Genomic DNA, 14,433 nt, shown 5'->3' on the forward strand with positions numbered 1-14,433 from the left:
GAGGGCAAAAAAACCGTGCCAAAAGCGGTGTGTGTATGTGTGCTGGTCACACACATAGCATTATGGGTGTGGCACGCCCGCACACGCCCCCCCGTGCTCCTCCCACTTTTGGCACGGGAGCCAAAAAAGGTTAGCCATCACTGGTATAGGTCTCCTGCTTGAGCAGGGGGCTGGACTAGAAGACTTCCAAGGTCCTTCCAGCCTCTATTCATTTTGTATTGCTGTGTAATTTGGGACTGTTTCATGGTCATCAACTATATCTTGAAATATTCAATTATAGTGAATTTGTTTACAAAACTATGTTTGCTGTATACTGGGTACAACTGTTTCTAAATGGGCCAAATCCATGCCTTGGATACATCACAAATTGTGCATAATTTGGCTATACAAAGAGAAATTTCACTTGGTGAAAAATATAGTCAATTGGGTACAATATCGAAGCTACCTTTCACTTGCAACTTTTTTGGCTGCTATTTTAGCAGGCACAATTTAAGAAGGTAATTTTACACTTTCTGTCCTGACTTCCTGAAGAACCTGTTCCAGCTATTTGAAAACTTAAAACAAAATTCTTTTAAAATATCCCTGCTTTCAACTCCTTTAGCTGGCCTAATGGACAACTAATGTTGTTTTCAAGGTAAATAACAAGCTGTCTCGGGAGCAAACCAACTCTCTTTCGTTTTAAAAAAAAGGCATCAAGAGGCCACACCTGCAACCAAGCCATTTGCATTCTTTACAGAATGGTGTTACCATTTGACTGTATAACTTCCATATTAATTAATGTTTAAACTTTATAATTGGGTACAGAGTCATTCTGTGAGTGAGATGGGCAGTTTATAAATTTGATATTTCAATACAAATAAATATATTAAGGTTTTACAAATGATATTTCAGCTTCTTGCATTTTAATTGAAAATGATTTTTCAAAACTCACTATAATCAAGCCTCTTTCATATTATAATACTGTTATGTTTTGACTGGGTCTGCATTTATTTTCATCAGCTTAGACATCTATAACCAAGAGAGGCAGTATTGCTATGTATCCCAATCTCATAGAATCATGCAGTTGAAAGGGTTATTTAAACTGTCAAGTCTAATTCTCTGTTTACTTATAGAACTCCAGCATCCCTGGCAAATGGTTAACACTCTTATCTGAATACACCTAATGAAAAGAAACTCTCCTCTCCCCTTAGTAATTCATTCAACTTCCACTCTGCTCTTTCTAATAGAAATATTTTTTTCCTAACATTCAGTCAGATGCTTCTTTCTTGCAGTTTGAATCCATTACTTAGTCACTGGCATCATAACATGAACAGGTTTTGACTTCTTCCCTGAAGTATTGAAAAGACCTACATTATCCCTCCTTCCACATCTTTTCATAAGACTTAACTTCTAATTACCAATTATCTCTATTGTGCTTTTTCTGAACCTATTCTAATATATTAAAGTCCTTGAAGTGTAAACTTAAGACTGTGTATAATGGCGAACTGTATTTTCTTCTCTTGAAGTATTTCAGATATTTAGAATCACATAACTATTTCCAAGCCTCATATCCTTGCTAAGTGGTTTTACTAAAAATTTCATTTTTCTTTAAAAACTACTTTTTGTATGTAGCATCTAATTTAATCCCCGAACAGCTAAAATTGTGATTTTTAATTGATTAAAATATTTTATGTATACAAAGATTTTAATTAAAACTTCTATTTTTATAGAAGTTACATTTAAACATAAATGTATTTTCTTACCAGGACTAAGTGTATCATTGTCCAGCATTCCTCCTTCACAAAAACTTTCCAAATCTTCAGGTTTAACTTTACCCCATGGTATGTAGGTAACACCTAATTCTACATCCCAATACTGCTTATAATCTGGCTTAATTCCTTTATTTAAAGCCCAAGCAATCTGAAGGAAAAAGAGCACACTTGTCAGACAACAAGTTTTACTATTAAGATAATAAATTATATTCATTCAGTTCAACATAATCATAAAACCAGGTAGGTAATGAACTGGTTCAATCACAATTAAAGCTATGCAGAAATCACATATATTTATTACATATCCCTTGCTGATTATAGTGGTTCAGCTGATTCCACCATGAATTCTTTCTCTTTTCATTTTTTTTAGTGATTTATAGTAATATGTTAAAAAAGATATAGTTGTGGCTCTTATCGTCAAATTAAAGGGGGAGAAAGAAGTGAAATAGGAATAACTGCCACATTGTTTTAAAATTATCAAGTGCCAATCAAATTGTTTGAAGTAGTTGTCATACACAATCTGAAAAGCTAAAGCAGTTGAATCAGCCCTACAACCGACATTACACTACAGATAACCAGAGTATATTTCCCTATTCTTCACTCCTACAGCAATATAAATATGAAGAAACACAATTATGTTAATTTACCTCAACACTTATAGATGATGTTCACCTTCTATGTTATAATCTTATAGGCACTGAATTACTGTTCTTGTTCAAAAATCAATCAATCAAAATATTCTTTTTAGGAAGGAAAAATGTAAACATAATACCTTTATAGATTTCTGATTGACTTTAAAGTTACCACGACTCAGTTTCTGCAGGGCACGGTTTGCATCTTGTCTCTGTACCATTATAATATAAGCACATCCTCTTGGGGGGATCATCTATTTTCAACAAAGAAATATTAAATTACTTTACAAGACTAATATATGTTATTTAAAATGTATTGTGATTTTAAAGTGTACCTAATATTATTATTAATAATGGGACCAGTTTGGTTTGCTGGTTAAGGAATTAGACTAAAAATCAAATGACCATGAGTTCTAGTCCTTCCTTAGGCATGAAGCCAACTTCATGACCTTGGGCCAGTCACTTTCTGTAAGTCCCAGGAAAAAGGCAATGGCAAGCCACTTTGAAAATGTTGCCAAGAAAATTGTAGAAACTTATCCAGGTAGTTGCCAAGAATCTATATTGACTCAAAGGCACCAAATAATTAACTAACTAAATTAAACTATAACTAAAGACAAAAGTCAAGGAAATTATATTCTACAAACTATAAAACTGAATGTTACTTATTTTTCATATATTTGCTTTTATTAACCTACTAATAATAGTCATATGTCACAGAAAAATCTAAAGTTTCAAATGAACTGTTAACTTGCTTTTTATTGCTATTATTATTGCTATTATTATATATACTTTATTCATTAAACATGAAACTCAGCCAACTGAACATTCAAAAATTGTTGTTGTTGTTGTTGTTGTTGTTGTTGTTGTTGTTATGAGACTGAAACTCACATTTATAGATTCAATTAGACCAAACTCTTCCAGGAGACCTCCAACATCCTGCTGTGTTGTTCGTTTGTCTAGTTGGCCTACCCAAAGGGTTGTACTGCAAACTAATAGAGAAATATAGTTGAATGGATTTAATATTAAAATGAACATTATTTCAAATGTATAAAAATCTTTACTAAATCTAGATCATAAAACTGTTATAGCAATTTTGTTAAAAGTTATAATATAGATAAAAATACAAAGAAAAATAATAAAGAAAAAATAAATAGAAACCGAAACAGAAAGAATAACATAAAAGTAAAGAAAAATGAAATGACTTCCTTCTTCAGTACCATAAGTATAAATAATTTTAATAGCTTATCCGTCTTAACTTTTTCTTTTAAAATCCAAAAAACAATCTATTCTTCCCATGTCCATCTCTTATCTATAAACAAATTCTTAAAGCCTTATTGTTTCAGGCCTGGTCAGCAAAAGTCCATTAAGGACTGCAAGCCATTTTTACTTTGAGCATGGTGGCTGAGTGCAAAAGGCAAAATGTTGGTGCAGGGAATTGGGACAGAAGGAAGCTGGGTAAGCTGCGTAATTCTGGGGCTGGGTGAAGAGCAGCCAAAAAAGCAGAGTGGGGAGGGAGGGGAGATGGAGAAGCAGAGGGAACTGAAGCGCCCCTGTGGATGTAAAATGCAGGCAGTCTGCCAGGTGCCCAAATTTTGATCATGTGACTTCAGGACCTCTACACAGCAACATTTCAAATGGAGCTGAATGAATGTTTGTAAGTTGAGGAATATCTCTATGCACCTGTGCTCTGGACAGCTCATGAGGGGACCACAGGAGAACAATGTCCTGTGGAGTTGAGCACCAGGAGATAAAGGGAACAGCCATATACTTGCAACTCTGGCAGAACCTTTTAAAGGACATTAGGTTCACTAACCTCACTTTCAATTTCAGAAATTATTTATTTGCTACTTTAAAGCTATCAAATGTCTTCAGAACAAATCTGAAAAGCAATCTGTTGAATTTAAGTTTATTCAAAACAAAACAAAAAAATAACAATAAGCTTAAGAATGTAATGAGTTAGAAATAAGTGGCAAAAGGCTAAATAAGCTTTTGATTCAAGAAAGTTATAAACAAATTAATAGTTCAGATAAATATGAAGTATTCAGACTTGTACTGTAAGACTTTGGGAATAATTATATAGCCATTCATAGAAAAACAATTATTCTGTCTATCCTAAGTGATACCATAAGAGTGGAGAGTGATTTCATGCAGAAAAGGATGTGAAGAGAGTGAAAACTTGCATTTTGTTTTTAGTTAGTGTTGGAATTTATAAAATCACACAAAACCTTGTTACACTTAAAATACTTTAGGAAATTTTTGAAGAATGGAGTCAGAAATTAGCAGCTACAGTATTAGTAATGATTTCTGCTTCTATAGGCAGGCTACATCCAAAACATATTAAATACTAAATGAGAGATGTCAGACAAATCTGCCTGATGTAGAAATATTAGAACCAGAAATACTGGATAATTAAAAAAAAAAATTAGGTCACAATATAGAGAAGGCAGCTAAAGTGGAAACATAAGTGGCAGGCCAAAAGAATGGCCAGGAGTAGCACTTTCTAGTGAATATACAAAAGTTACATAAAGCTTTCAATATCAACATAGAAATACAAACAAAGAGAATGATCTCAATAATGATTTTTAATGTGATTTACAGAAGAGGATGCTAAAGCCTTGAAGAAGCCTTTGGTTTGGGAGACAGAAAAGTTGAAGAGAGATTAAATCCTTCAACAACATCTGAAGAAATTAAAAGACTGTTAGAAGTAAAAAGGGAGAAATATAAAATTGATTTGTTTGACCAAAGATAAGGTGTTTTTCTATACAGCTCTGTTAAATCTTCATAGACAGATCTATGGGACTCAAAAGTTGACAATGTATGGATTTGCATATAGATAAGGGACAAGTTATGGGAAGAAGAGATTTATTTGTAACCTTATAGAGGGTTAAAAGTTACTAAGTTTGTTTATACTCATATGATAAAGATTGGAAGTCACTTCTTCAAGTACCTCTTTTTCTGTTCTTTTTCTTTCTTTGCTCCCCCCTCACTCCCCAAGTTTAGTTTGTGTTTGCTTTTTCTATTGTACTCAAAATCCTTAATAAAAATTTATTTAAAAAAATACTCACCACTAACGGTTTCTGGTTTGATTGGAGGAAGTCCTTTTACTCTGCGTTCTCTCTCTCTCTCCCTCTCACGTCTTTCCTGGGACCGTGACCTAGGAGAATGACGGCGCTTGTCCCGGGATCGGGAACGAGAACGACGATGCCGTGATCTTCGAGTTCGAGAACCAGATCGTGATCTTCTTCTCTTGGGTGATCTAGTATAAAAAGAAATTCATGCAGTAATCTAGATACTGAGATGGTTCATTCCTATCTTTTCTGTTTGTACAGCTGATCTCAGTCATTCACTGTGAGTTTGCTTTAAGTATGCCACAAGAAAATGACATTTCAAAAATGGGCCATTCTACATATATAGATGAATTGGAGAATTTTTAAAAATCTCATGTTTTCCCCCAGTTCTGTTAAGGATATCCAACAATGCAGAAAAAAATATTGGACAAATAACTCAAAATTACAGTTCAAGACTACTGATAATTCTCCATCAGACTTCAAGACAGTTGAAATTATCAAATAAAGTGTATAAATTGGAAACTCTTTAACAGCTATCTTTGTTTTTTTGTTCTTTTATCCTTTCCTCACTTTAGTCTTTCCCCCTCTTCTTTAAGGGGCATTTATTAAAGAATAAACTTCTCATTACATTTCCCTTTTTCTTCTGTATTGTTCATATACAATAAGAATATTAATAATCACTATGATTCCTTTATTAATTTGTATAAGGGGTAGCAGAGAAAGTATATAATGCTCAACAACTGCTGATTAGGGATTTAGCAATTTTATTTTATGTTACTATTGGTAGTCCTCGCTTAACTATTATTAAAGGCAAGGGTACAACACATCCAGTCATATGATTGCAATCTAAGTACTTGTCAACTTGTTCCCAATTACAACTGATTGTCAAGCACCCCACAATCATATGCTCACCCTCTGCAATCTTCTTTGACTGCTTCCCCAGATAGTCAAAGGGAAAGCTGGCAGGGAAAGATGGAAGCTGCTGCAGCCTGCCAAGAGGACTCTTTCATCTCTGGGGGCTTCCTAAAAGAGCTTTCTAATGAAAGATTTCAGAAGCTGAAATCCAACCAAGCACAAGGCTAAACTCTCCTCTTGTCTCTCTCTGTGCTTAGAGCTGCAAGATGCTCACAGGCACAGAAGGATTTTACTTCCATGCATTTGCTTAACAACCAGAGGTGGGTTCCAGCAGGCACTACCGTGTTTCCCCAAAAATAAGCCCTAGTGAAAGGGTGCCATGGCAAGTACAGAAGGAAGCCCTTCCCCGGTCACCTCAGTGCTTCTTGGCTCCTTAATCGGATCAGTTGAGCCGATCCGGCTGCCATTCAAAAAACAGCTGATTTGCGGGTGCTGCTCAGACTATAGCCTCCAGCAATTGTGGCTGCTTTTGCCATCGATTACGGACACAAAAGCAACAGGAGGACAAGTGATGCACCCCACGCGCCTTGCACAGGCCTTCCAAAGGATACTGTAGCAGCAGTTATCCACAATTTGTTTTATCAGTATTTCAACCTGACCCACGTGGCTCAGTGAGCCACGTGGATCGGGACAAAATAACAGTAAAAAAAAATTGTGGATAACTGCTGCTACATGCCCGTGGGGGGGGGGGAGAGAGAAGAGAAGTGACAGCAAGAGGAGCCACGTCTCGCTCCACACCTCTCACTTCTCCCCCACCCCACCTGCCACCTGTCTCGCTAAAGAGACGGTGGGGAAGGGAAGCAGCTTGGATTCTGTTAGCATTGGGGCGGGGTGGGAGGAATTGGGCTACGAGACATGCGCCCTACCCGAGATTTGCAGCTCCGTCGTGTCCTCACTGTTTTGTCCAGGGAAGTTGAACTCATAAGATTTTTTTTTACAGGGTGCTTCCCTGAACAAAACAGTGAGAAACACAACGGAGGTGCAAGTCTTGGGTAGGACACGTGTCTTGCAGCCCAACTCCTCCTACCCCACCCAATGCTAACAGAATCCAGGCTGCTTCCCTTCCTCACCGTCTCCTTAGCGAGAAGGGTGGCAGGTGGGGTGGGATCCAGGTATCATTTCTGCTTCTTGAAGCTCTAAAGTTTTGGAGAAATTATTGTGAAGCCAATAAGTCTTTTTAGCTGAAGAAACTTTATGAAATTGATCCTACTTATTTATGTAACTTTTAAAGTAAGTAATTTGAATGCCTTGTCCTAATACACTTATGGAAGCTGATGACTTTCAAGCAATAAAATGAAATTTTTAGGGGGTACTTCCTGTAACAACTTCTATGCCTTTTTATTGCTAGGGTCATACACTTCATTGCTTTATATGGTTAGTGTTGTCCTGTGTATTTGCGTTATTTGTATTACTTTCCACAATCGTTTTTTACAAATTATTTAAAAATTATTCTCCCTTCCATTTAAACCTGGGTTATAAAAACTAAAACCTAGCCTTCTACAGTATATCAGTTATGTCCATTCACTTATTTAAAAAACTATTAATTATAAAGCACTCCTACCTTGATGCTGATCTAGATCTCGACTTTCTGTTCTCGTGTCTTTTTCCTTCCTGAGTTGGATGTTGATCCACTTCCAGTTCCTTAAACAATCAGCAAGGATTTATGATCAGTGGTACTCTTTTCTAATCAGTATCAACTTTGAAACTAGAATTACTGAATTACAGAAGTTTCATCTCTGTTCCTCTAATTATATTTAATACACACACACACACACGTACAACAAACCTGAAATATAATCATGTTACAGAGTCACAAAGCTACATATGATTTATATTAAAATTGTAGTACAATGTATGTGGAGATTCTCAGTCATCCAAGTAATGATTGTCCCAAAGGTGCTTTTCAAGAGGCAACTGAACTTTATGGTTTTTCTTTGAAGACATTTCGCTTCTCATCCAAGAAGTTTCTTCAGCTCTGATTGGATATGGGGGAATGAAAGGATTTCTACTCCCTGAAGACAGCTGGCCATTTGCATTCTTTTAGAGTCACTGAGGTCATCTGGGGATGTTGTCAGGGTCACCTGAGTAGTGCAAATGGATGTGGAGTCTTCTTGGAACTGTTGAAAGGACTGCATTGTAGACTGGAGATAGAGGATGTCATATCCCTCCCCCTCTATTAAGAGAGAGCTGTTTGATTTTGATATAGATGGCCTCTTTGACCTACCCCTTTTCAAACCAGCAGTCCAAAATGTGGACTTTGCTGTCTTCAAAAGAGTGGCGTTAGTCTTTTAAATGGAGATGTGAGTAATATAATTAATACATGCAGAGTAAATTCCATTGCGCTTCTTGGAATTTATTTCTTAGTAAAAATGCATAGGATTATGAATAGCAAATAAAAAGTTATCAATCAAATATTTTCTCATAAATACTCTAATACTGGTAGCTGACTAAAATATAAGCTTAACATCGATGATCCTTATACAGTATAATTTGAACACATTTGTGTAATTATACCTGAAATAATTATAATGTTATTTCTAAGTTATTTGATCTTTGTAACAAGTTTTTCAATTTATTTTACTTTACTTTACAAGTTTTACAAAACAATATACCAAAAGAAAAAGAAAAATACATAGGCTATCAATAAACAATAGCAAACTAAACAAAAAAAATAACATCTACTTCCTCTTTTGGAATTCTAATTATAAAAATGTTGCCTGACCAATTGTGCAAGATGGAATTTTATATTCAATGCATTGAAAATGACATTGGCATAAAGAGATTTCTGCTTTAACTTCTATCAACCAATGTTGGACAAATGTGTAAGATATGTGTATTTATTCTGATTTTTTACCTTAGTACTTTATAACCAGAATAAAATTGTTTACTATTTCTCTTCCATCTTAGTTTACTGGTACAGATTTAATTAAAGATCTATTGATCTATGATTGAAAAACATACCGATTTAAAGGAATGGGCTTCCCATTCTATATCTTCAGAATTTGCAAGCAGTTAGTTTGTCAGAGGAAGGTCATCCTCTTTATTACATTCTTCTGCAATTTCAAATCACTAGCACTGAATACTGTTTATTTAATTCCTCAACTTTAAAATCTAAAATATGTAACTTGCACCAACAATCTCATTTGAAAAATCAATTCATGTAATTTAAAATTAGTAAATGAAATATGCTATAACGGAATCTGGTAAGCAGTATAGCAACATTTTCTTGAAACAATATATAGCATTAGGCCTAAAATATTGGGTATAAATAGCTCTTTACCTGCTGATGTGCTTTCTGTAAATGTGATTCACTTTGTGCTGGAAAAGAAGACTGAAAAGGCTGCTGCACCTGAGGTGAAGACTGTATAACTTGTTGACCTATAGGTGTAAACTGTGGTGTAGGCAGAAGTCCATAGCTAGGCATCTGTCCATTTGGAGGGAGGGGGACCTTGCACAAGAAGAATGCACAGATAAGCAGTAGAATCTGAATAGTGTTTCCTAGAAAGCAGACGCTCTCAATTTTGAAATAATAAGAAGTAATATAATGGAAATGTTTCCATTACCTGGTGAAGCATTGCATCCTGTTGCATTCCCAGCATTCTCTGCTGAAACTGATCTATATTTGGAAGCTGAGGATAAACTGGTTGTTGTAAGCCTTCACCTGGAAATCCACTAAGGTATAAAAAAAATTCAACAGGATGTCAATAATACAGTATTTTGTATAGCTGATTTAAAACACTATTAATATTCCCTTCCCATGAGAACAATTTTCAATTGACTGCATATTCCCCTCTCCATTTTAACTATGATTTCCATTTTTCTCTTCTCCATCTGTCATTTTTTTAAAATCAAAATTAAAATTGTGAATTTGCATTTCAGTTAAGAGTATAAACTGAATAAGCTTTCAACCAACTAATACTTACATACCAAAATATTATTATAAACTGCTAATAAAATTTTCAAATAGTTATGCAAATCACCTATGAACTTTAAATTTCTATATTATCTCTTTGATATTAACACCTGCTTATGATTGTCAAAAGAAAAAAAAGCAAAACATACAATGTTGGTTGAGAGAGTGAAGGAGAAGGTGTGGCCTCTTCTTTTTTTGTATCTTCTACTGCTTCTGGTTCATCATCATAGTCAAAGCGATCCAACAGCTTCTGAAACATATTACATTGAGCCAACTCTATTTTCTTTCACAATAATAGAACAATAAACAAAACATGTTATTCATGATGTAAGTTTTTGTAAGTATTTTCCAGATGTACGATTAAGAAAGCAGTCTCTATACTCAAAGTATATGGGGTTGAATCGGGTTGGCCCCACAAAACACATCTGCACCACAGTCTTGTCCCCTTGCCTCCTCCTTAATCTTAAAAAAATGATTATTAGAACAGCAAGGCTGAAATAGTTTAGTTGAAATTGGAAATCCTAATACCTAATCCAAATACTAATTGTTTAAAATCTAACCTAGCCATTAAACCTGCCAGAACTAGCTTTAATTCTCTCTCCTACTTTTTAGGTTTAGGTTTATTGGGATTTATATGCCGCCCTTTTCCCTGAGGGGACTCAGGGCGGCTTACAACCACAGGGGAGGGGAAGTGCAAGGTCAAAACAAACACTTTGTGAACAAAAGAAAAATAATAAAACACAACTTTCATTCAGCAATCAAACACTCGGGCGGGTAATTGGAAACCTATCCCCAGGCCTGCTGGGAGAGCCAGATCTTGAGGGCTGCGCGGAAGGTCTGGATCGTGGTGAGGGTGCGGATCTCCATGGGGAGCTCGTTCCATAGGGTCGGGGCAGCAACAGAAAAGGCTCTCCTCCGTGTGGTCGCCAGTCGACATTGACTGGCAGATGGAATTCGGAGGAGGCCCAGTCTGTGCGATCTGATTGGTCGATTTAGGGAGGTAATCGGCAGAAGGCGGTCTCTCAAGACATTTCAACAATTTTAAGGGCAATCTTAACTAGGCCAAAGGTCAGATAAGACCTTTAGCCTAGACCATTTCAAATATTAAAGTCAGTATCAACTGCTAATCTACATCATGACTGCTATATGCACACCTGGAATTAATGCAACAAGCAGGTAACTATAAGACACTTAAAATAAATGAACACAGGACTGTATTATAGTTTCAGAGAGAGCAACAATTTTCCATATAGCCAGGACAAATTTAAAACATATAAGGCTCCATAAATATGCCAACATTATGGTTTACCAAAAGACAGAAATGGAAGATGGAATTTTTGCATGCATATGAAAGAATGGAATGCAAGGAGATGCCTCCAGGCTTGTTCTCACAGCACTAAACTACAGGTTGTCATGGATTTCCCCTGAAACAAGATATTTGGGTAATTCCTTTTCAAGTAGAAGAAAAATACTACCTTATCAAAAGATGTTTTTTGTTCTGGTATTTGGAAATCATGCTTTTGTTCTGATGGCTGTGTTGTCGTGGTCTGCAGCTGAGCTGTGATAGCTTGAACCTGAGCCATTACATTATTATCTATTACTGGAGACTGAGGTTTGGGAGGTTGCTGAAAAGTCTGGAGAATCTGTTGGAGCTATCAGATTAAAATTGCAACTGTTAATATAATTTAAGGATAGGGATAGCAGAGACATTGCTTAGGCACTATAAAATTTGGAGCACTTCCAATGTGTATGGAACTAATACAATATTCTCTCCTGCCTAAGAATTAATCTCCTAAAACAGTCCCCCTTTGTTTCTCATTACTGGGAACTGTCTCTTATGTAAAAACCAGAGAGGGGCTCTTTGGCTACCCCCAATTATGGAATGTAAGGAGATCCAGAAGGTACTACCCTTGGTTTTATTTCAATATCATTTAAGACCTGGTTTTGTATCTATACTTCTATTTGAAAACGAATTAAAGCTTTGTCACTTATTTAATTTCTTAAATATTTCATCGGTTGAATTGCTCTCTGAGATCTATGAATATTGAGTAAGCCAAAAATAATTGAATAAAATGAACTGTATTTCAATTACAGTTTACCACTAGTCATGATTTTACTTACTATAGTAAAAGATAGTTGTTCTTGTGACTATGCATCTACCTTGCAGACTACAACATGGTGTAAAAGTTAGAATAGGCATAATACGATTTTGCCATGGAAACACTGCAACATACCATGATTGCTTTTAGAGGAATGGAATGGCAGTGGACTGCTATTAAGATGGACTACTATTGGGGAAATGAAAAATACAGTTTCCTACATGTCTAGGACGTTTGATATTCTCCTCAGAGAGCAAGCATAGATTATCTGCGTGGCTAAACATTTTTTTACTCATATGCTGATACGTATTACAGCATAAAACCGGATTTCATTTTTTATCAATGTAATTCACAAGTTTCCATATAGTTTTAAACATATATTACTAAAGATAATATTATATTAAATAATATTTTCTTAACAAAGTATTTTTAAAAACACAAATCCTTTGCTTACTTGCTGTCCTTGTGTTGTTTGAAACAACTGAGCAACCGCAGCAAATGCATCAGAACTAGGCAGCTGTGGCACAGGAGCTACTGAATTAGCACCAGCCTGTGGTGGTTCAGATGGAATTGTAGCAGATTGTGGTGAACCTATGGAATATATTTAAATATTTAAATCTTAAATACAATTAAAGATTTCGAAGTGCTCCCATATTTAAACCACTTTATACTTCAATTTGTTATTCTAAAATGATCAAATTCTAGATCCTCTACAGTACGATCTAAAAGTAGTTTTGACCTCCTGCAGCAGGGTTCTTTAAGTTGGACTGAATATGAACTCTATATACAGTACTGTGCAAGTTTAGGCAGGTATGAAAAAATGCTGTAAACAAAGAATGCTTTCAGAAATATAAATAATGATTGTTTATTTCTGTCAATTTTCAAAATGCAAAGTGAGCGAACAAAATAAAAATCTAAATCAAATCAATATTTGGTGTGACCACCCTTTGCCTTCAAAACAGCAGCAATTCTCATAGGTACACTTGCACAAAGTGAGGGATTTTGTACGATTATAGTCAGGTGTATGATCAACCAATTATACCAAACAGGTGCTAATGATCATCAATGTCCCACGTAGGTTGACACCCAGTCATGAACTGAAACAGAAATAGCTGTGTAGGAGGCTTAAAACTGGGTGAGGAAGTCAAACTCTGCTACCAAGGTGAGGTTGTGAAAGACAGTTTCATGTCATGGCGAGATTGAGCAAAGCAACACGACACAAAGTAGTTATACTGCATCAACAGGGTCTCTCTCAGACAAAGATTTCAGACTGGGGTTTCAAGATGTGCTGTTCAAGCTCTTTTGAAGAAGCACAACGAAATGGGCAATGTTGAGGATCGTAGACGCAGTGGTCGGCCAAGGAAACTTAGTGCAGCAGATGAAAGACACATCAAGCTTATTGTCCTTCGAAATCAGAAGATGTCCAGCAGCGCCAGCAGCTCAGAACTGGCAGAAACCAGTGGGACCAGGTACACCCATCTACTGCCCGGAGACATCTTGCCAGAAGTGGTCTTCATGGAAGAGTTACAGCCAAAAAGCCATACTTCCAACGTAGGAACAAGGCTAAGCGACTAAAGTGTGCACGAAAACATAGGAACTGGGGTGCAGAAAAATGGCAGTAGGTGCTCTGGACTGATGAGTCAAAATTTGAAATATTTGGCTGTAGCAAAAGGCAGTTTGTTCATCGAAGGACTGGAGAGTGTTATAAAAATGAGTGTCTGCAGGCAACAGTGAAGCACGGTGGAGGTTCCTTGAACGTTTGGGGTCTGATTTCTGCAAATGGAGTTAGAGATTTGGTCAGGATTAATGGTGTTCTCAATGCTGAGAAATACAGGTGGATACTTATCCATCATGCAATACCATCAGAGAGGCGTATGATTGGCCCCAGATTTATTCTGCAGCAGGACAACGATCCCAAACATATGGCCAAAGTCATTAAGAACTATCTTCAGTGTAAAGAAGGAGGAAGAGATCGCATGGCCCCCACAGAGCCCTGATTTCAACATCGAGTGTGTCTGGGATTACATGAAGAGACAGAAGGATGTAAGAAAGCCT

The 14,433-nt window shown here is 36.2% G+C and overlaps 1 protein-coding gene across 4 annotated transcripts in view; it reads right to left on the bottom strand.

Moving 5' to 3' along the window:
* Positions 1-14,433, bottom strand: part of SCAF4 (SR-related CTD associated factor 4) — an 83,025-nt gene that overhangs the window by 21,476 nt on the left and 47,116 nt on the right. For 2 of the 4 annotated variants that reach the window (XM_032220017.1, XM_032220013.1), the window contains exons 6-15: positions 12,833-12,969; positions 11,755-11,931; positions 10,429-10,529; positions 9,930-10,038; positions 9,647-9,814; positions 7,928-8,007; positions 5,449-5,639; positions 3,272-3,372; positions 2,524-2,637; positions 1,743-1,899 (exon numbers count right to left, since the gene is read on the bottom strand). In XM_032220017.1, the coding sequence (XP_032075908.1) occupies positions 1,743-1,899; positions 2,524-2,637; positions 3,272-3,372; positions 5,449-5,639; positions 7,928-8,007; positions 9,647-9,814; positions 9,930-10,038; positions 10,429-10,529; positions 11,755-11,931; positions 12,833-12,969 (1,335 nt within the window). The remainder of the gene's footprint in view (positions 1-1,742; positions 1,900-2,523; positions 2,638-3,271; positions 3,373-5,448; positions 5,640-7,927; positions 8,008-9,646; positions 9,815-9,929; positions 10,039-10,428; positions 10,530-11,754; positions 11,932-12,832; positions 12,970-14,433) is intronic. The other 2 variants (XM_032220014.1, XM_032220015.1) reach the window with 2 other exon arrangements.

The sequence above is a fragment of the Thamnophis elegans genome, chromosome 6 (genome assembly GCF_009769535.1).
Source record: "Thamnophis elegans isolate rThaEle1 chromosome 6, rThaEle1.pri, whole genome shotgun sequence".
NCBI lineage: Eukaryota > Metazoa > Chordata > Lepidosauria > Squamata > Colubridae > Thamnophis > Thamnophis elegans.